The sequence below is a fragment of the Poecilia formosa genome, unplaced genomic scaffold, assembly GCF_000485575.1.
Source record: "Poecilia formosa unplaced genomic scaffold, Poecilia_formosa-5.1.2 Scaffold21, whole genome shotgun sequence".
NCBI lineage: Eukaryota > Metazoa > Chordata > Actinopteri > Cyprinodontiformes > Poeciliidae > Poecilia > Poecilia formosa.
Genome location: NW_006799960.1, coordinates 1,692,077 through 1,713,580, shown reverse-complemented (window position 1 = coordinate 1,713,580; position 21,504 = coordinate 1,692,077). Strand labels below are relative to the sequence as shown.

At 42.4% G+C, this 21,504-nt stretch overlaps 1 protein-coding gene across 1 annotated transcript in view; it reads left to right on the top strand.

Moving 5' to 3' along the window:
• Window positions 1-21,504, top strand: part of clasp2 (cytoplasmic linker associated protein 2) — a 58,378-nt gene that overhangs the window by 23,494 nt on the left and 13,380 nt on the right. Inside the window, exons 9-32 of the mRNA XM_016669228.1 lie at window positions 3,884-4,021; window positions 5,492-5,565; window positions 5,681-5,773; window positions 5,866-6,011; window positions 6,676-6,811; window positions 6,890-6,960; window positions 7,049-7,108; window positions 7,666-7,743; window positions 7,898-8,065; window positions 9,246-9,286; window positions 9,667-9,819; window positions 11,204-11,227; window positions 11,525-11,542; window positions 12,143-12,244; window positions 12,460-12,486; window positions 14,046-14,072; window positions 16,472-16,645; window positions 16,804-16,848; window positions 17,801-17,908; window positions 19,377-19,439; window positions 20,014-20,120; window positions 20,258-20,281; window positions 20,419-20,574; window positions 21,317-21,408. Of these exons, the coding sequence (XP_016524714.1) occupies window positions 3,884-4,021; window positions 5,492-5,565; window positions 5,681-5,773; window positions 5,866-6,011; window positions 6,676-6,811; window positions 6,890-6,960; window positions 7,049-7,108; window positions 7,666-7,743; window positions 7,898-8,065; window positions 9,246-9,286; window positions 9,667-9,819; window positions 11,204-11,227; window positions 11,525-11,542; window positions 12,143-12,244; window positions 12,460-12,486; window positions 14,046-14,072; window positions 16,472-16,645; window positions 16,804-16,848; window positions 17,801-17,908; window positions 19,377-19,439; window positions 20,014-20,120; window positions 20,258-20,281; window positions 20,419-20,574; window positions 21,317-21,408 (2,125 nt within the window). The remainder of the gene's footprint in view (window positions 1-3,883; window positions 4,022-5,491; window positions 5,566-5,680; window positions 5,774-5,865; window positions 6,012-6,675; window positions 6,812-6,889; window positions 6,961-7,048; window positions 7,109-7,665; window positions 7,744-7,897; window positions 8,066-9,245; window positions 9,287-9,666; window positions 9,820-11,203; window positions 11,228-11,524; window positions 11,543-12,142; window positions 12,245-12,459; window positions 12,487-14,045; window positions 14,073-16,471; window positions 16,646-16,803; window positions 16,849-17,800; window positions 17,909-19,376; window positions 19,440-20,013; window positions 20,121-20,257; window positions 20,282-20,418; window positions 20,575-21,316; window positions 21,409-21,504) is intronic.

The following is a 21,504-nucleotide window of genomic DNA, read 5'->3' as shown; positions in this document are numbered from 1 at the left end:
TGTCCCATATTACGTCTCTTCCATACAGTTTGGTTAGCGATGCACCATCTGGCCAATTCCTTGCAAGTTTTACATCACTTTTATTGAATCCTGCATCAATTAAACGACGGTTTTACTATCTGCATGAAGTGGAGTTGTGACAGCTTTCTCAAATACGATCATAAGCTCCATTCCAAATACACAGTAGAGATGTCCAACTTTTTAATGCAGCGTTAAATTACCAATTCATTTAATTGCAACAGTAAACAATCCTTTGGCAGCATTTTGTCGTTATAATAGAAGCAGAGGAGATGCCACATGGTGTGTGTGCGACAGAGACGGAGAGCAGTCAACGTTCCACTGCAATTAAACAGTTTTATTATTTCAAAACAAATCCAAAATGAGTTGTTTTACACTTTCTCTAAAATTTCCAGGTGTGATGATGATTTCCATACTTAGCATTGCTAGTTGTAAACGCCGGTCTGTGTGTTTTCTGTAGGTTTAGTAAATCCTTACATTAACAGAGATTTCCACACTTGCAGTATTTCCTCAGCTAGAAGATCCCAGTTCGACTCTTCAGAGGAATAAAACAGAGTAACTTCTCTGTAAAATGTTTCTGTTCGCTACCTACTTTGAACTCCTTGCTCTAGAAACGGCTGATCATCCTCAATAGAAAACAGTTTTCTTCTTTACAAGCTTCTTATGACTTTTGTGCCGTTCCTGACCGTATTTTAAGCACCTCACTAATAACGTAAATAGCCGATATTGCTTAGGTGTTTTGTAATCAAGCAGTTGACTGCAAGTCTCTACAGAATCAAAATATTTTTCCATACTATTGTTGATCCCACATGAGGGTTATTTTCTCTCCCGTCTTTTGAAGCTGCTCACTGTCGCATGGTCTTGAACTGGAGTTTGTGAGATCGTTGTGTCCCTGCAGCTCACATCAGACCAGCGCTGCCACAGGCTGTCAGTGTAGTGAGTGTGTTTTTTTTTTTGTTTTTTGTTTTTTAAACCTACCCAATTCACCTTGAGAACAGCATCCGTGCTGCCCCCTTGTGGTCAGAACATTAATAAAATAAATTTGCTTATGCAGATCTTTAAATGCGTCTTTCATCAGCTTTTTCTCTTTCCGCATGGATTTCCCGTTTCTTTCTGTCAGCTTGTAACGGATATCCTGATGAAAGATCGAAGTCCTCTTCTCCTCTTTCCTTTTTTTTCTGTCATCCATCAGCTTATTTTTTTTTGCGTTTTATTGGATTTGCAGTTTTCGAAGAACCGGGAGTTTGCAGACTTTGTGCGCAAGCGTGTTGAAATGAATTTGGGAATATTGTCAAATCGAAGCATTTGACACAATCCTTTTTTTTTTTCTTTCTTCCTCCCTTATTCCTGTCTTCGACTGCTCTCCTGAAACGGAGAGAGGAGGGAATCTCGGCCTGAAGTTTCCATGGCAACCATGTCTAGTGCATGGGGAGCCGTTATCCCTGTTTGTGGGTGTGTGTGTGTGTGTGTGTGTGTTGGCGTGTGCAGGCCTGGTTTATTGTCAGCGTTTCATCATTATTGCTGAATCTCGGGATCCAGAATGAAATTTTTTTGGTTTGGCGAACTATCAAAGTTTGCGAGTCAACAATTAGACTAACGATGTGTGTTCGTTTGGACTCTTCTCTGTTGTCTTTGTTCTGCCCTTCACCCTGACACATGTACTCCCCTGGGGTCTGACTAGACAAAAGGCAAAGGATGCTAACCCTGTGATGGCCAGTGATTCATAATCAATGGCCAAAAGGTTACTGCATATTGCCAATTATGACCCTGGAGTTTTGTTGGAGAGCTCTCCATTTTACTGTCTTTAAAAATGAACTCAAAAAGAAAAAGAGTGTCTGACATCCGACTTAAAGTGACAGAAAAATAGACAGTTTTATTTGTTCATTTGAAACGAGCATATCTTTTATCGCAGCTACAATTTGTTAGAGTCCAGTTGACTTCTTCACTTGCATAATTTTAATATAGTTCTTTGTTCTTAGGAGTTACTACAGTGGCTTAATACTCTAAAAATAGTCTTTATGTGAAATAAAACTTCACAGATGTTGTATTATGTAAAGCCGCTGTTTTTAATTTTATGGCTAACTGAATAAAATAAAAGAGAGTGGTAAATCAAGTCAGGGTGGCGAGACGGTCGAGGTCTTTGATGGGCGTGGTCGTGCCTAATCATCACATCTAGTGATGTGATGATTAGGATCACATCCTAATGATCACATTAGGATCATTCTTTGTTCTTTTTATTAGAGTCTAGATATAAAAGTGTGGGTTTTTTCTCTCTCTCTCTGTAACATTTTTGCTCAAACAATGACTGTGTTGTTTATAAGTGGACGCGCAGCAGAGCGGGTGGGGGCGGCAGTGAGAGGCTGCGTTGTCGGGGATAATGAGTTCAGGTTAGGCTGTCTGGCATGAACACACCAAGCAGCCCCGTTAATATTCCTGGGGTGTCTGATTTTGTGTGTGTCTCCCTTTTTCTCTCTCTCTCTCTCTCTCTCTCTCTCCCTCCCACCACAAACCGAGAGGCCTGCCTCCGCACTGGCTGGAGCACCATGATGTCACCTCGCATCTGATTGGCCCGCCGGGCTGCCGAGGGAAGGAGGAGAGAGGCTGAGGGAGAGGGAGGGAGGGATGGAGAGGAGAGAGAAATGAAGGAAAATGCCGGCACTTGTCTGGGTGGAGGCGGACTTTTTTTTCTTTTTTTTAATCTTGATTTTGGACGCACAGTTTTAGCCTTCACCATGAAGTGTGTGTGAGGAGAGTGTGTGTGTGTGTGTGTGTGTCTGATTTGGGGGTACGGCTTGGAGAAGAGAGGAGACCCCGGCACACCACGCCCTCCTAGAAGCATGAGACGACTTATCTGCCAGCGGATCTGTGACTGTGAGTGCAGGGATGGACTTGGCCGTGTGTGTGTATGTGTGTGGATGCTAACCCACGGCAGACTGAGTGTTTGTACCCTTTCTCTACATTTGCTTTGAAACACACAACGGAGCCTCGGTTTGACTGGACAGTCGTGCTCCCGTTAACATTCACGCTCGCGTCTCTTTGATGGAGAAAATCTGCGGTCGTTTGTAGAAGAGCCGACGCGTGTGTCAACGTGTAGGGTGGTGGCTTTAGCGCATTTCTCCATGGCTGGTTGTCAAAGCAACGGGAGCTCGACTGCATTCCCGGGCCAACAGTTTTGATCTCCACAGTGGACGTGTGTGTGTGTGCGCGTTTTTTTTATGTGCGTCCACATGTTATTCTGCACATCGTTGTTGCAGACAGGTCTCAGGTTTCAGTCCCAGATCCTTGCCTTGCTTTATTTCTGCTAGGGTTCACAAAAAAAGGATTTTCCCCCAGAGGAGGTCTGTCACTCACTGGTTGAATAGTTGGATACCTCGAGTGAACGGCTTCTTTCTTGTTCTTCTTCGCAGCAAGTGGAGTGGCTATCATTGGTATCGATTCAGTCATTCCTGAATGAACTGTCCGAAAGCTACGGTCTGTGACTCATTTTTGATTATAAGTTGTTGCACTATTTTCAGCTGCAGCTGTATTGTCCTCAGTGTAGTTTAATTTACCTTTATTTCAGATGAGATCCATATTGTAACAGCAGGGTAAAATAAAAATAAAATAAAATCAAAGGTTAAAGTGTATGTAATGAAGAAATACAGGTAAACGTTGTGCGTCACTTCCCTTACTCAGGAAAATGACTTTTCATTTATAAAGTGTCCCTTCTGTAATTTGGAAACTTAAAGATTTCGGACTGCATCCCGAAAACCCAACTGGAGTTTTTCCTCTTCCGTTTCGTCTTACTGCAGTTACGTTCCTCTTTTCTTCCTCTGGAGGATTTTGGCACGTGTCGTGACGCTTCTTTCCGTCTTCCCTTTTGCAGATCGTAGTTTCGACGATGACGACAGCGTGGACGGGCGCTCCTCCTCGGCTCAGGCTGCTTTCAAGATTCCCAAAGTTCCCAAGAAAGCTGCAGAATCCTCTGCTGCACGCAGGCCCAGCGCCACCAGCGGCAAGCTAGGTGTTTTACATACGTCCGCTCTCTCACACACCAAATGCAAAATGAGCAAAAGCTCGACGACGATTTATTTATATTTATACGTTTCTCAAATGAGCGAATGTATTGTGATGGTCCTTATTGTGTTTAAGGTTTAACCTCTCTGGCTGCAGCTCTTCAACTTTACTGTTACAGATAATTAATAAAGATGGCTTCTTTTTTTCTTTTTTCAAAATATTTTTTTATGAGCAAAAGTAAGTTTATTCCTTCAAATTAATTAAAAAAGGAAACGCTTACTTGTCCAGAGTTTGCATACAAAGTGAGATATTTTCCTGTTTTACTCTTCAGTATGATGATTATGGCTTCCAGATAATGGAAACTTCAACCTCTTGGATTATTGGAGACCAATTAACAGTAATTTTAATGCTTAAATCTCAATAATATGACTTCTACAATCATGCTGACTCGATATTCACTCTCGGACAATTAACACAACATTTACTAACGAAGGTGTTGCAACCAGGCCTGTTGGTGGAAAGTTAAGTGTAAGGAAAAAGGTAACAGAAAAAGGTTCAAAAAACCATTTATTTAAAGACCGACAATCAAAATGAACTGAAATATGAAAAGGAAAGGCNACAATCATGCTGACTCGATATTCACTCTCGGACAATTAACACAACATTTACTAACCAAGGTGTTGCAACCAGGCCTGTTGGTGGAAAGTTAAGTGCAAGGAAAAACGTAACAGAAAAAGGTTCAAAAAACAATTTATTTAAAGACCGACAATTAAAATGAACTGAAATATGAAAAGGAAAGGCATATTTAAACATAAAAGTGATAGTTTTCACATTTGAATCGGTGTTCTGTCAGGACATTGCCTTGTATGTGATTCTCTTTCCTCTGTCTGCATGCAAATGAAAGTACACCCACACACTCTAGCTGGCCCAAATGTCACAATAGTCGGACAGATCGGAGTGAAAATAACCGTTTGTATTTGTATATTACCACGCAGAAATAGGAAAAAAAGATTTGTGTAGCGTTCTTCTTAGTCGTGTCATGTCAGCGTAATGTCTGCTCCCTGTTTGTATCCTCTACTGTCCTGTCATGATCAATTTGCCTCCTTCCCTGTGAAAATCCTGTTTCCAGCTAGCTTTACTGCTTTCATAATCGGATCATCTTGAAATTTTTTTTTTTTTTTTTTGTATTCCTGTTTCCTTTCTTGTTCCTGTCTTCATTTCTCCAGTCAGGAGTTGTAGGATGCGTGGCCAACAAGCCACTCAGGCCCTGGAGCTTCCTGATTGACGGCCTCGTTACCGCTGGCCGCCCATTAAAGCACAGTCAGCTACTTCTGACTTATGGGTTTCAGCAGACCTCTAGGGGATTATTACCACGGCTTTATTCGCTCTCCATTGGACTTTTATTTTATTTATTTATTTTATTTTATTTTAGATGCACTGACTTGTCTCTCACCCCTTCTTTTTTTTCCCCTTCCAGTGTCTAAGGAAAGTGCTGGAGCAGTGGATGAAGAAGATTTCATCAGAGCCTTCACAGACGTCCCTCCTGTTCAGGTACAACAGAAGCTAAAACCAGGACGTTTTTAAACGTTCATCCGTTTTAGCAGCTTATTATTAGTGACTTAATGGCCCTTATGAATAATGCTCACCCCTCTGCTTTCGCTTCCAGATCTACTCCACACGGGACCTTGAGGACAACCTCAACAAGATCCGTGAGATCTGCTCTGACGACAAACACGACTGGGACCAGAGATGCAACGCTGTGTGTTGATTCCCCTTCTGTCGTCTTTGAATTATGCTGCTCAACTTCCCGTCCCGTTCTTGCTCTTAGACGCATTCTGGTTGTTTTCGCAGCTGAAGAAAATCCGGTCGCTGCTGGTCGCGGGTGCAGCCGGCTACGACTGCTTTTACCAGCACCTCCGGTTACTAGACGGAGCCTTCAAGCTGTCTGCTAAAGATCTGCGCTCACAAGTGGTCCGAGAGGCATGCATCACTGTGGCGTGAGTGTCGGTCACATATTTCCTTTTCCTCACGCTTTTATTCAGTGTTTCGTCCTCTAAAGTCCATCCATCCGGTTTTTTTAATTTTTTTTCTTTAGTTCGTCCTTAACCGTTTGTTGTCCTTTGCTTTTTTTAATTTTTTTTCTTTAGTTCGTCCTTAACCGTTTGTTGTCCTTTGCCTTCTGACTTTCTGTTCTCCACGCTTAAAAACTGACCTCTGTACAAATTTCTGCCGTGAATTTAGACAAAATTGTTACCGTTTCAAATTGAAAAATGTACTAAAACAACTGAAAAATCAGTAAAATTATATAAAAAGTGAAAAATGGGTGTGAGTAGCAGTAATTGATTATAGTAACAAACGTCCAGATCAAATTGAGAAAAAAAAAGAGAAATGAATCAGAATCATCTTATTGCGACTAAACACGTTCACAGACTAGGAAATTGCTTTGATGTGAGGGTGAAAATGTAACGACAAAAAAAAAAAAACTTTAATTAAAAATAAACCAAGTGAAATTGCCTTCTTCAGATCAGCTGGTAGATCAGCTGCAACTGTTTTTGCACATCCAATGTGGTGTGACATTAGCTGAAACCCGCCATTCTGGCTCATCGTTAAAGGGTTTATGTCAAACCGTGTCTAACATTTGTCCATCTCTTCTTTAATTAGCCATCTCTCGTCAGTCCTGGGCAATAAGTTTGACCATGGAGCCGAAGCCATCGTCCCCGTTCTGTTCAACCTCATTCCCAACTGCGCCAAAATCATGGCCACCTCTGGCGTCTCCGCCATCCGCATCATTATACGGGTGAGTGTTTCCCACGCTTGGTCGTTAGTGTTTGGGATTTAGGTCAGACCTTTCGTTTCACATCCTTTGTTTCCGCAGCACACCCACGTCCCGCGGCTCATCCCTCTGATAACCAGCAACTGCACGTCCAAGTCTGTGGCTGTGAGAAGGTAAAGCAAACGACCGGACCAACGGACGCGTTGGTGCTGATGAGTACGCCAAGAGAAAAGCTCATGAAAATAAATGTCTAATTTCCAGGCGCTGTTATTATTTCCTGGACCTTCTTCTACAGGAATGGCAGACCCACTCTCTAGAAAAGTGAGGACATTAAAACTATTCACAGTTTCTGTCTTAAAAAGCAGGACAAACTGAGCTTTCGGTTCTCCTCTGCAACCACTTTGGCAGATGATGTGATTAAAGATTTACAACTAGAAATGTTTCCCCAGCGGTTTTTTTTTTACGTCATGTACCTTATGAAACAACAAAAATGGGAATACTGACTGTAAATTTTGTGCCAACTATAAGTCTGTTGAGCTGTTGCTGTGACTTCTCTACGACTCGGTAGACGCTGTCCTTTTTTAAGTTGTTTGAAACGATTAGATTTTTTTTTCTTTCTGTAAAAAGCGTTTGACTTGATGAATTCTTTTGATGCCATGCCGAAAAAAAGATACCAAATTATTTCTCACAAACTGCGTCTGCAGTGTCCCTACAGTTTGGAGGACTAGATCAGAACGGTTTAGTCTGAACCGATCTGCTAGATTTACATTCACGTTTTTTCAGATGCAGGCATGTTTTTTCTCACTTAACACTCCTTCTGTTTTTGTTGTTGTTTTTGATGGCTTTTCTTTCTTTTTTTATTATTATTATTGCCCCAGACACACTGCAGTTCTGGTGGAAAGCATCAAAAAGGGAATTCGAGATGCCGACTCGGAGGCCAGAGTGGAGGCCCGCAAGTAAGGCAATCCGGATGCAGAGGCTTTCCAGAAAACTCCATTCCGATCGCTCTGCCTCTCCGTTGTTTATCTCTCTCTTCCTGTCTATTTTTCTCTACTCTCTCCTGTTGGTTGGTGTTTTTCTGCCTCCTCACCCGCCTTTTGTCTCTTAAAGGACCTACTGGGGCCTGAGGAACCACTTCCCAGGTGAAGCCGACGCTCTGTACAACTCCTTGGAGTCGTCGTACCAGAGGACGCTGCAGTCCTGTCTGAAGAGCTCCGGCAGCGTGGCCTCTCTTCCCCAGAGCGACCGCTCCTCATCGTCCTCCCAAGAGAGCCTTAAGTAATAAATGTTCAGAGCTGTTCGCCTGTTACTTACTTTAGAGCTCTTAGTTTGCCGAGTCGCTGCAGTCGAGCGTTTGCGTTAACGTAATTTTGGAGGAAAAGGGATTTATCCGGTTCCTGATCTTTCAGCCAACATTACGGAAAGCCTCCCTGTTAATCCGCTCCCTGCTCGGGAGATTTGCTGCCTTTTACTCAAACGTTTACCTATAAAGAGTAAAATCAGAGAGACGGCTTCCCCTCCGTCCCCCGCGATGGCATGGCGCCCCCTCTAGGGGGTGCGCCCCACAGTTTGGGAACCTCTGCCATAAAGAATATGGGATATTGTCAAATATCCCATATTGAACTTGGTGAACTTGCTGGCCAGTCAGTAACAGGGATGATCATTGCAGGTGTTGTTAGTACTTTTAGGAGTGTGGTCAGGTTCTGAGACCTGCTGGAAAATGTTGTCAGCATCTGCATGAAGCTCGTCCTGTCCTTCTATCCTTGGCTCAGACAAGAAACTTCTGACGTTGTCGCTGGTGCAGAAGTTGCTTAACACAAAGAATGACACGGTCATGTGTTGTGACTCTTAAGGCGTTGACTCCAGCGGCAGCTTAGACTTTGTGAGTCCCCCCCTTCACCCCACCAAAACTGTTGATTCTGCTTTTCCTTCGCCACCTCACAAAGGCTGTAATTATCCATGTTTTACCAGAATTTTATCCTTCCACTCAACTTTCCCTTAAAATGTTTGAACTTGGCAAAAAAAGTAGTCTTTTGTAGTTTTATTTCTTTTGTTGTTTAGACCAGAACACAGCATTTCTCCGTTTAAAAACTCCTTTCATTGGTCGTATATAATATTCTAGTTTGTACTAATGTTCCCTAAATAGGTGTAATTCGTGATAATAATGAGGAGAAATGTTGAAATGTTTCTGTGCAAATTAAATATGCTTGTAGGTTTTTTTTTTCTTTACATTTCATTTATAAACCACTTAAAGTAACTTTTTGATGATGTACTAAGTCTAGATGCTCAGTGGGCTCTCCAAATATAGTTCAGGATGTTTTACAGTTTAATTTAGAACGATGGGGAACAAAACTTGATTCCACGCCGTCTGCTCTGAGGCGACGTGAACTCTGACAGGTTGTTGCTTTGGTCATCTGAGCGTTTGAGTCCTGACCCAGTTTTCCCCCTCTTTTATCAGCCGTCCTCTGACTTCCAAGTGGTCGGCTGCTCCGGGGCGAGGTGAGTCAAGCGCACCCACACAGAGTGGCCAATAACACACACACACACGCGCGCGCGCGCGCCACGCCTTCCTTCAACACGTAATCTGAAGTTCAGATCTCACACACACGGAGAGAGGCAGACGTTGTTTCCTTCAGAATCTTCTCCCCATCATTCCCATTTACATCGTCCAAACAGTCACCACTTCGTGATTTTTTTGTACACATATACATGTTGGTGTATATGTATGGATGTTTCCTGTGTTGTGCAGTACAGTGCCTGCATGTGTTTGTGATGTTGTTGTTGTTTTTTCTTTGTTTTTGTTTTTTTTCCCTGTATATCCCGTCACCTTCCATCCCTTCTTTCCCATCGTCACACCTGCTCCTGCTCCCCCCCGTCAGTCCCTGCTGGTTCAAGGGGCGGGGCTTCCTCGGTCTCACTGCAGCGTTCCCGCAGCGACGTGGACGTGAACGCGGCAGCAGTTGCTAAATACCGGCACGTCGGACAAACCAAGGGAGCGAGCCGCCTGCCCCCCGGCTCCTACTCCTCTCTGGGTAAGAGCCCCGCCAGGCGAGGTAGACGACAGATCAGACAGAGCAGGCCGTCGGTCAGCAGGTGCTCGCCGGGAAGCGAGGCGGCCGGATAAGAACGACGCCTAAGGAGTCGTCTCAGATCAGTGCAGGGATAAAATCTCAGATAAAATCGGTTCTCAGGGATGAAGCCACAGACTCGCACGCTTTTATTGCTTTGAACTGCTTCTGCTCCTCTTCTCTCCTGCCCACCTGCCCGTCCACCTGTCGATCCGTTGATGTTCTGCATGTTCCGTAGATGAATGTTACTCCTCTTTGTTTCAATTTGTACGCCTGCAGAAATAGTCATGCTCTTTGAACTTGTTCATACTTTGTTGCGTTACAACGACAATCTGCTGTTTTTTGGGGGGGGGGATTTTATGTGATGGACCAACACAAACTAGCACACAGCTAAAGCGTTTGAGAAATGTGACATGCTTTTGGATTCGTCCTTTAATCTAGTACAGCCAATGGCTGTGGAGATCCACAGTTCAGGTGAAAGAATCTATAAACTGTTAATCATTCACTCAACGGAGAAGCGACAAGAAGAGCAATCAGTGGAAATGGAGGCCATGTTTACAAGACATGTAGGGGACGGACGCAGCAAACCTGTGCAAGAGTTTTCCAGTTGAGTGAGGCAAAATAAAGGTGTGGCGAAAGACCGACATCGTACATCATCTTGAACGCAACATCCCTACAAAACAAATCCTGCAATACAACCACAGCTACAATGCAGTAGTTTAGTATGATACTGCTAGAATGGCCCAGTCAAAGTCAATACCTAAATCCATGTCAAAATATGTTAGAAAAATTGAAACTTGCGCTTCTCTGTCGTCGTCCACCCAATCTGACAGCTGCTTTAAGAAAAGAGGAACGGACATGCGTTTGTCTCTTAGAGGTCCAAAGATGACAGATGTTGTCCCTCTGTAGTTAAAGGTTTTCTTTGAAAATGTTAACTTCAGTGAGTCAAATAGAAATGCACAGCTTTATTTTTTAAACAGGAAAACCTTTGGAAAACCCGTAATGTTTTTTTTTTTTTCTTCCTCTCACAATCACGCGACACTTTGTGTCGGTCCGTCACATAAGAGGAGTTTGTTGTTGTAACGAACATCTGCACAATTCTTTGAGCAAACGGTATGTTACTAATGCACTTTGTGCTCCTTTCTTCTTTCTTTTTCCTCTGTCTGCCTTTCTCTTCTCTGCCTCCTGTGTTTGTCATTTTTGGCTCCTTGTTTTTTCCCCCCACACCATTTCTTTAAAATCCTCATTTTCGTCCAATCCTTGTTCCTTATTTCTTTTGTTTGTATCTATATTTTTTTTTTCTGCTATTATTTCTTTTCCTCCTTTTTGGCTCTCTTTGCTACTTAAGATGATGCCTCTGATAAAACGGATGGTAAGATCATCTCACTCTGCTTCATCCCTTTGCTTTCTCCTTTAATCACTTCCATCCAGGCTTATTTAAACTGTTATGACCACAGCGCCCCCTGCTGTCCATCTTGCATACATGGAAGTCATCATATGCTTTTAACTTGAAACTAGGAATCTAACCATTTTGCATTTGATTCAAACTGCTTCAGTCAGATTTTTTTTACGTCAGGATGTGTTTTGAAGTCATGTGATCATAGAAATAATACACTACAGAAGGTGAAACCACATATTTACAACCTGCTCCCTCTTTGTCTGTCTGTAGGGACCAGATCAGACAATGGTAAGACTCCTGTTAGGTTTGTGTTGGTGTTTGGGGATGTTCTAGGCTAGAAGACCCAGATATAGATCCCAGCAGTTATTTGCAGAAATCCAATCTAGTTTGTTGTTGTTGTTTTTTTCCATAATTGAGGAATGATTGAAATAATTATTGAAAAAAAAATGCAAATGTTCAAGCTAATGTTGTAGTTCTTCTTCTTCTAGCATTTTAGTATTGCAAACTAACAGAGTAGTGTGAGATTAATTCATTAATAATAATAATAATAATAATCAACTAAATTGCTGCTTTTAACAAAGAAAATAATCAGTACTATAATCATTATAATCCACTGATTATTGTACAGTGCAAAAGGCTTCCTGCTTGATTAAATCCTTCAATTACTTTGCGATATCTGGTGGCTTTATTGTCTTATTTTCCGCTGAACCATCCCTGCTGTTTGCATCTACGGCTGGCTGATTGCGAATGTCGACAGAGCAGCTTTCAGCGTCAGACGCTTTCCATCGGCTGCTGGCGCTCCTTTGCTTCTGGGCTTTGTTCTGCTGCAGACGGCGCTGCCGCTGTGGGGGCAGGAAGTCAATGTCTGTCGTCCTCCTTCACACGCAGGCCGAGTTCGTGCCAAGCAGCCCCTGTCGACCGCCAGCACCGTGTCGAGCCAGGTGGACTCTCGAGGGCGCAGCCGCACCAAGATGGTCTCCCAGTCGCAACGTAAGTAACTTTTTCCCGCCTCGTCCTCTCTGGGCAGAAGGCTCTTTTCCCCCCTTTGATCTACGGCATCGCAGACATGCCGGGTGTGCGCGTGCGTAAGGCGTTTGCCAGGATTCTTTGTTTTCTTTTTTTCCTCAGGATTTGATTGTGGAGTTTCACAATTTGTTGCCGTCACGGTGACGATAAGCTCCATATTAATGTTTTTGTGCCTTCAGGTTCCGACGAATCCGATTGCACGCCAGGTATCCTATCTGTTTGTCGGAGTGTGCTTGTCTTTGTGTCCCACAGTGGGATTGGTGGCTCACCTGCTGCTGCTCTCATTCTGATCAAGGTGTTTCATTAAAAAGAGTAGTGTTTGTACTTCCCCCTGCATGCCGTGTCTCATCACTGAGGTTGGTGTGGTGGATATGTTGCTTTACGCGGCCTTAGCGTAGCTTTGGCTAATGTTGTAAGAAAGGTACTTTAAGCAGAAGTATTCATATCTCTTTTTTTTCTTTTCATTTTTTGTCCACTTTCAACCACAAACGTCAAGGTGTTTAGGAGTGATGGACCAGAGGGTATCCAAACTTTTTGACAAGTCAAAAAGTACATGTGGGCCACAATTACTTTTGTTTCCCAGTTAAAAGTGAAAAAAATGTAAAAGTCAGTTCTTGAACTCAGCAATATTTTTGATATTTATTAAAGGCAATAAAAATGCTTTCAGGTAACATCTGCTAAGAATTGCAACAGGAAAATGAGAATAGGAATATTTTTCATGTTTCAGATTTTTTATTTTTATTTTTTATTTTTTTGGCTGAATCTAGTGTGCTTTTTAAAAATTATTCATCATTTTAAATTATTTTCAAAACTGACTCGTTTTTGACTAATTTAAAATCTCATTTAAACCTTTCAAGAAAACCATATCGATTAGATGGAAACTGATTTTATTTCCCAGGAGCCTGATCCATCTGGGTTTTATGTTTCTATAACATAAAGTAGAGAGATATTGACTGTTTAGTTAAGTATTTGTTTACTTATTTCAAGTAATGCTAATACAACACTCAATGGGATTGTTAAGTTTTCAGAATATTGTTTAGACCCAATTAGCAAGTAAGTTTAAACTTGATGAGTTTTTTTGGGGGAGAAAGGGTCAGGTAGATTTTGGAGGTACTTTATCCAGAAAGACTGAGGGGGGAAACGTGTCTCTTTGGATCCTAAACGTTGCAGACCTCTGGTCAATCACATAAAATCCCAATGTAATAAATTTTATGGCATAGTTCAAGCAGTATGAATGATTTTTAAGGGACAAATCATGCAGAGATGCGTGTGGCGTAAACTGAGTTAACCAGTCGAACTTGAACATTTGGACGGAGAGCCACTTTCAGGTTTTCTCATCAGACTTTTAAACCCTGAATCCCAGGATTCATTTTGCGTCTATAAAACGAAGCTTAAAGATGAGAGAGTGAGAGAGCGTGTTGTTGTTTTTATTTTATTTTTTTCTTTTCTTTTAAAGATTTTTATTTCCTCATTGTGACAGGTAGACCAAACATGCACTGCTTTTCCCAGTCTACCATCTGCGGCTGGTTCAGTTCGTCTGTGATCTTGTTTTCTCTTTAGCGATTTGATTTGACTAACATGCCGAAGCTTCACCTTCACTGTCGCTTTGAAACACACGGATGCGCTCCCATCTGACTCTGCTTTTTTGCTCCCATGACGCTTCTGCATTAACCCATAACTCATCTGATTTAACCCGCTGTTCCTTCGCCTTCCTCTTATCTCTGCCCTCTCCCCCTTCTCTCAACCAATGGGCTTAATGTCTCAGGATCTCAGTCTGCTAACCCTGTTGGTGGTAAGGCTACAGCGCTACTGTTTTTTGTTTTGTTTTTGTTTTTTACTTCCTTCACTCCCTAATTCTAGTCTGTCTGGTTTCCTTTGTTCCCCTGACTTCTCTTTTCTGTCTTTTTACCCATATTGCACTTAGACAGATCACTTTAAAGCTATCTGCACTGTGACCGAGGCATGCTGGGATTTGTAGTTACAGATTACTGATGCTTAGCTTTCATGCTGATTCGCTTTGGAAGCGTCGAGTTTTTGCACCCACTCGTGTTTGGATTTGCAAAAGATTCAGTTGCTTTTTTTATTTTCTCTTATTTTGTGTGTCTAATAACGATAAGCAAATAAAGCAAGCAGTTAAAACATAACTGGTCACTTAATTTGCAACAAAGCGCCTGACTAGAACCAGACAGTGTGGTACTTTGTACCTTGTATAAACATAGTTTTCTCTTTAATGTGTTTAAGTTGGGTGCTTGTTGCTCAGTGTTGATAGTGTGTGTGTGTGCGTGTGTGTGTGTGTGTGGATTTAGATCAGTTATCTGTCACACGGAGACTGATCTGCATACCTGTGTTCAAATATGAAGAGCTGCTTTAGTCCAGCATAATGTAGAGCGTTAGAGCTTTTAATCCAAACTCACATCTCACACCTCAACTGTTTGTCCTGAGGGTTGTAGAAGAACAAATCACTAGACTGCACTGCAAAAACACAAAATATCTCAGCACACTGGAAATAAGAAGAAACTAACATAGAAGCAACTTTTCAGCAGAATATAGGAGCTTGTTTTATGTCTGTAATTCCTAAATAATGAGAAAAAGTAATGGAATAAGGCATTTTCCACATATAAAACATAATATCTGAAGAAAAAAAAATCTCCTAAGAATTGCAACAGGAAAATGACAATAATGCCATTAGTTACAATATATGTTTTTCCCCTCTGGTCAGTTATTTCACTGATAACAAGCTCCTATATTGTGCTGAAAAGTTACTTGTAAGTTATTGAGCTTGAATTGAGACAAAACTAAGACATTTGCCATTGAAACTATACAAAAAAATATTAGGTAAAGTTTTGTTTTTGCAGTGTAAAAGACTCTGTGGGCTTGGCACTTGGAGACAGGATCCCCAGGGGAAAGAGGACATTAGATTGTAAAATTAGTGTATTGATGAAGGGTAAAAAAATTTCCATTTCAGTAGATATTTGGAGAACAGGTCAGCTAAATTTGATGTCATGATTTTAAAATAATCCAATTGCTGCTGAATATTTATCCTTATGAATGAATCCATGCTGATGTGTCATTCCAATATGAACTTTTTGTAAGTTGTAGTTGTGTCAACCCCAGGAATCCTCTTTCCAGTCACACCGAACACCGCTGTGTTATCTAATTACACACACACACACACACACACACACTGTATTTTAAGTTGTTAGCCATCATCTTTACAGCATCCTGTGCATTTATTGGCTCCTGTGGTAAAGATGTATAAAAACCCTGAAGATGAATGCAGCTTCTGTGGCAGTGGAGTAATCTCCCGCTCAGAACACCAGAAAAGTCTTCAGTCATCCTTGATAGCATTTTATTTGGTTTAAACTTTAAAGTATAAAGAGAGAGAGAGAGAGATCTTTGACTGTCCTGCCACCAGAGATCGACCTGTTCCTCCTCCTGTATTTGAATTATTGCTCTGACTGCAGTTACTGGCATCTGCTTTACTTGAATGGCATGTTCTCTTGTCTTTCTCATTTTGAAAACTAGCTGCCCTCATAGTTATGCAACCTGAGGAAATAAAACTTAAAGGTTCCCGGACAGTGATTATCTCAAGAGTGAAGTGTAAAAAAAAAGATGTAGAGATTGGGTTTATAATTTGAGAAGATCAGAGATTAAAAAAAAAATAAATAAATAAACACAACTAAACAAATGGAGCGTTTTGGTTTCTGTTCATGAAATAAATATGTGGAACAATTTGCTTAACCCTCCTGTCAATCAAAGAGAGTTTACTTCTAAGAAAATGATAAAATATAATATTCTATCAAGTGTTGTATCAAAGACAACATATCTTTTGTTTATATCAACATGTGGCAGGTTCATTTAAAACGGTAAATGAATTAAATAAATGAGTAACGTAAAAAATAAAAATGGTTTCAATTCTGTAAATTATTAGATGTGACAATAAGTGCAAACTGTTAAAGAGCTTATTTTCAGGGATTTTTGCACATTTTAACCTGGAGAGGCTGTTGGTGCACTGGGTGATTAAATGATTTTATGCACAGCACTAAAAGTGGGATAGTGTCTGTGAATACTGTGTCGTCTTTAGCTGCATCATTTCGTTCCTCTGGTTGGACGGACAGCGCTCTGACTTTCTTCTCCTTGTTTGTGTCTCCTCATCCTCCTCTTCGTCCTCCTCCTCCTCCCTCCCTGAAGCCGGCAGTCGGAGCGGCTCTCCGGGTCGCGTGCTGACCACCACGGCGTTGAGCACCATGAGCTCGGGGGCTCACCGGGTGCTGGGCGGAGCCACCGGGGACGGACACAGGCGCAGCCGCATCCCCCGCAGCCAGGGCTGCTCCAGGGACTCCTCGCCCACTCGGCTCTCCGTCGGTGAGTAGCAACTCCGCTGGACCGAGCCCGCGAAACCCACGACCCGTGGCGTTCCCGTGTCACGTTTGCGAAAGAGATGAATAAACACGCTTTGTTTATCAATACCAACTCTGCTTGTTTTTCCGTCTCCTCCTCCCGTTGCTTCCTCCGTCCTCCAGCTCCTTCTAGCTTTAGCTCAAACTACAACGGTGCCAGCAGAGGAGGTAAGGCTCCAGCTCCGACCTCTCCTCATCCTCATCCTCAATCACCCCCTCCACCCCCCATCTCTCCTTCATCACCTTCAAATCCACCATCTCGGCCCCATTCACCTGCCTCGGCTTCGTAGATCCTCCTCCTCCTCTCTAATTTGTCCGACTCCGTGGCTGTGCTTGTTGTGGTGATGGGCGGCCATGTTCAGATGGACATGTTTCCTCCTGTCCGTACTAATCGGCAGTGGCTGTGTAACGAGGATCATGTCAGGTGGTGATTTACCCGTGGATGGCTGAGTAGCTGCTGAAGATGAAAAGATGAGCATGCATCGCTCATCCTCTCACCCACTTGCTTCAATTGCTAAATTCACCTTGAATGCCTCTTTTTTTTTTTTTTTTTTTCTAATCTGTGTTTAATGAGGGGAAACGAATACATTGTGAAAATGTCAGGCTGCTGGGCTCTGCAGGCTTTTTGCTCCTTAGAGATGCATCTCATCATGATCCCTGCTTAAGAAAAAGCATGATACCTCCACAGCATGATGCCTCCACTGCCATGTTTCGTCACGAGGCTGGTGTGTACAGGGTAACGTGACGCATTAGCAGTCACGCTACCCTGATTGATCGTCAGGCAACAGAAAATAGGTCTGCATTATACTTTTCATATCTAACAGTGTGAAGGTATTAAACTGTTAGAGCTGCTGGTGTCGAGATGCTTCCTAAGGACCAGTCAGCTTGGCTCATTATTTATTTTTTTTCTTGTTTGATATGTTTGTCACCTTTTCTCTCTTCTGTCTCATGTCTTCATTCGTGTGCGTCCATTCTCCTCCCGTCACGTCTCGTGTCTGGATTTTTCCTGACTTCCTGGTTATCCGTTTCGCTGTACGTTTTTTTGTCTTCTTACAACCACTTTCCTCCCTTCCACTTTTCTCCTCTCCTGTCCTGCGATGTACGTTTTGGGCGGCGTTAGCTCGAGGCAGTCGTATCCCTCGGCCCAGTATGAGTCAGGGCTGCAGCAGGGAGGCCAGCAGGGAGAGCAGCCGGGACACCAGCCCCGTACGCTCCTTCACACCTCTTGGTGAGTAAGCAGTAAGAGGCGAAGTGCAGGGAGAATTGAGATGAGCGAGTCTGCAGACGTGACGCCATTTTTAGGTTCTAGTGTAACTTAGGTTTTAACCTGTGCAGATAGTGCATTACAACACATTTTTTTATAATGTGTTTTTTTTTTTTTTTTTTTTTTTTCTTTTCCTTCATTCAAAACTCTCAGTAGGTCTGGGCATTAGTTGTATTATCGCAAAAAAATCTCTTATCGTAAGATTCAGATTTATTGTTGTCGCAATAAATTCCGATTAATGTTTTAAGAAACTCTAAACCGCCCGTATTTATCTGGGTTATTTGAACTGTTTTTCTCCTCTGTTCATTAATGGTGTGTCACTAACAATCTATAATCAGAATATGTGATTAAATGCAATTACTGTGTGCATTTTAGTGACACAAATCACACTTCTTTGTGACTAAATGGTTTGTTTTTCCAAGAGTAATATTTGTGTTTGTGCAGCCAAAGCCACACAGTTACATAAAAGAAATAAAAATAGTTTTTTTTATTGTCACTTATTGTAATGGTCACCATAAAATATTGCGATAAAACTTGAAGCCCACATTACCCACCTCTAAACCCTCAGTGCATTTTATTGGGGTTTTATGTGACAGACCAACAAAAAGTGCTGGATGACTAAGGAGTGGGGAAAAAAAACCTAGTTTTTAACATTCTTACTAATAAGATCTGAAAAGTGTGGCTTATATTTGGACTCAGCTCCTCATAGATTGTCAGACCTTCCAGGTATTTTGCAGCCTCTCGGGACATTGTGTTGTCACATTGTGTAGCTCTATCTACCAAATAGTCCTCAGCAGATTCTCCCACCTGAGCTGCAGATCTCTGCCGCTCCTCCACAATTACTATGGGCCTCTTGGCTGCTTCTCTCATTAATGCTCTCCTTGCTATGTCTTGGTACTCCATCTCAAAATCTTCCCAGTTTGAGATGGTGAACTGAACAGAGCTCTGAGAAACGGCCAAAGCTCGGGATGTTGTTTTATAACCCAACCGGCTTCAATCTTCACCACATGCTGCTGTTTATTTACTCTGTAAAACCTCCGACACCTCCACGGAGCAGCTGGATTTATACCAAGGTTAAAATATTTACAGGACGACTCTTGCGTGGAAATCAGACGTACAACTGGCTGAAGACGTATGCACAACGCACTTTTCCAGACTTTTCTTATGTTTTAAGCTACTTTTTGTTGGTGTTCCATATAAAATCTTATATATAAATCAAGTACATTCAAACTATGAAACAGTTGAGGCATATTGAATAACTACAGTACGAATCAGTTTGCTCTGAACCTGCCTTTCTTTCTGTGTTCACACGCTGCACTCGCTGTGTCACGTTCCTGCGTGTGATTCTTGCGTTCGCGTGAGCGGCTGTTAAACTCTCTCTGTGTGTGTTTGTGTGTGTGTGTGTGTGTGTGTGTTTTAACCTTGGTTGCAGCAACTCGGAGCTACTCCCGCTCCACTGGAGCGCTCCACACACCTGACGCTTTTGGGGCTGCAGGTGAAGGCTGAGTACATCTATTTCTTTGCCCTCCGTCCACCCCACCTTCTCGGCCAAACTTCTCCCGCCGTTTTTCTTTGACGTCCTTCTCGGCGCCACCCATCTTGTCCTGCTTGCTCGTGCCTCATCGATCATTGTTTTAATTTGGTTTTTAACGTTCTGCTCTAGGATGTCGAACCCCCTCCAGTGGAATCGCATGCTTCCGCCCGTTCAGTTGCCAGCTGATAACCATTTTTCCGTATTTTTATTTTTTTTATCCATTTATTTTCTTTATTTAGCTTCGACCCTTCTCTGCAGGATCGCCAACATGCTCTCTTTGTATTCCTAAGCCATCCTTTCTTCCCCCCCAGTGGCAAGTTCAGTGTCGTCTAACAAGTCATCGCATTAACTTCCAGGGTTGACAATCGGGATGTGATGTTGTGTGAATGTTGTCGGTGAGGAAGGGACTCATCTGTGGATCCGGCTGAATGGAGGACAGAGAGTGTTTTCCCTTTTATCCTGGAGGTTTATTAACAGCTCGGTTTTCCATATTTTCCCCTCCTCCCTCTCTTTTTGCGACCGTCTCGGCCCACAGGATCGGGCTTCGGCATCAGCCAATCCAGTCGTCTCTCTTCGTCGGTCAGCGCCATGAGGGTCCTCAACACCGGCTCCGACGTAGAGGAGGCCCTCGCGGATGCGCTGGTACGTACAGTAAACTCTGAAGCCTCGCATGGAGACACACTCCCGTACTCTTGGAACGAACGTGCAGCTTACATCTCCTCGGGTGCATGTCTGCGTGTTCTCTAATCCCGGCTTCTACCTCTGTTTAATGCTGTCAGCTGTTGGGAGACATGAGATCTAAGGTCAGCTTCTTCTCCTGGATCATACCTGTGTGTGTGTGTGTGGTGTTGTTGCTTAGATGTGCTCCTTTAGGATGTGTCGTGTTTATTTTCTGCCTCCCCTCTTCCCCTTACGCTCACCGGTTCTTTCTGTCTTGCAGAAGAAGCCGGCACGGCGGCGGTACGAGAACTACAACATGTACTCTGACGACGACGCCAACAGCGACGCATCCAGCGCCTGTTCGGAGAGATCCTACAGCTCGAGGAACGGAGGGGCCATCCCCACCTACATGAGGCAAACTGAGGATGTGGCTGAGGTAGGCACCGAGGGAAATGGTTTAGTTATACTTAATTTCACAGGCAACACAAAATATTTGCATGATTTTTTTTGTTGTTGTTGTTTTCAGTTTGCTGCAAGTCGAGTAAGGAGACTCGGCTAATGTGTGAAAGTCGCTCTGGTCACATAAAACCAAAACTAAACTTTGTTCTGCACAAACAGTGTGGTGGAAAACTAACATAAAATCCTTAATAAACCATCTGCATTGTTCTATTTGGTGGTGGTGGCAGAAATTTGAGGTCATTACGTTGCTAATGGGAAAAAGTTAAAGGTTACCCTTTTGGGTACAGTGTATTTTTTTTTCAATGCAAATACACTATAGGGCTGAACAATCATCTATTTTTTTTACTTTTAGATTTAATTTTTTTGTAAAATCTGGATTTTTAAAAAAAAATAAAAATTTCACCAAGTCTGTCCAGGGGTTTCCGTCGTTCAGAGTGATTTTAGTCCACCGAAGAAGAACCATCTTTTTTGACAAACGATAAACTTTGTATTCAGGTCAACATACAGAAGGACTGATTGAAATACATTTTTTTAAAAGATGTTTTCTGTCATTTGTATATTTTTTTATAATAATAATAGTAATTAAAAAAAAAAGCTAGGAAATTGAATTTTGGATTTAAAAAAAAAATCTGAAGCAAAAACATTTTTTTAAATCTTTCAGCTGTTTCTTGCAGAAAGAGATGAATCTTAATCTGCCTGGTGTTTGCTGTGATTTCCAGGTGCTCAACCGCTGCGCCAGCGCCAACTGGTCAGAGAGGAAGGAGGGACTTTTGGGCCTGCAGGCTTTACTTAAGAACCAGCGCACACTCAGGTCAGCCTCATAACAAACCCGTTTTTTTTTTTTATTTTTTTTTTTTTTTTTTTTAGATAAACTCATGGAGGGTTTTCGTCTGAATCTTTTCTCTTT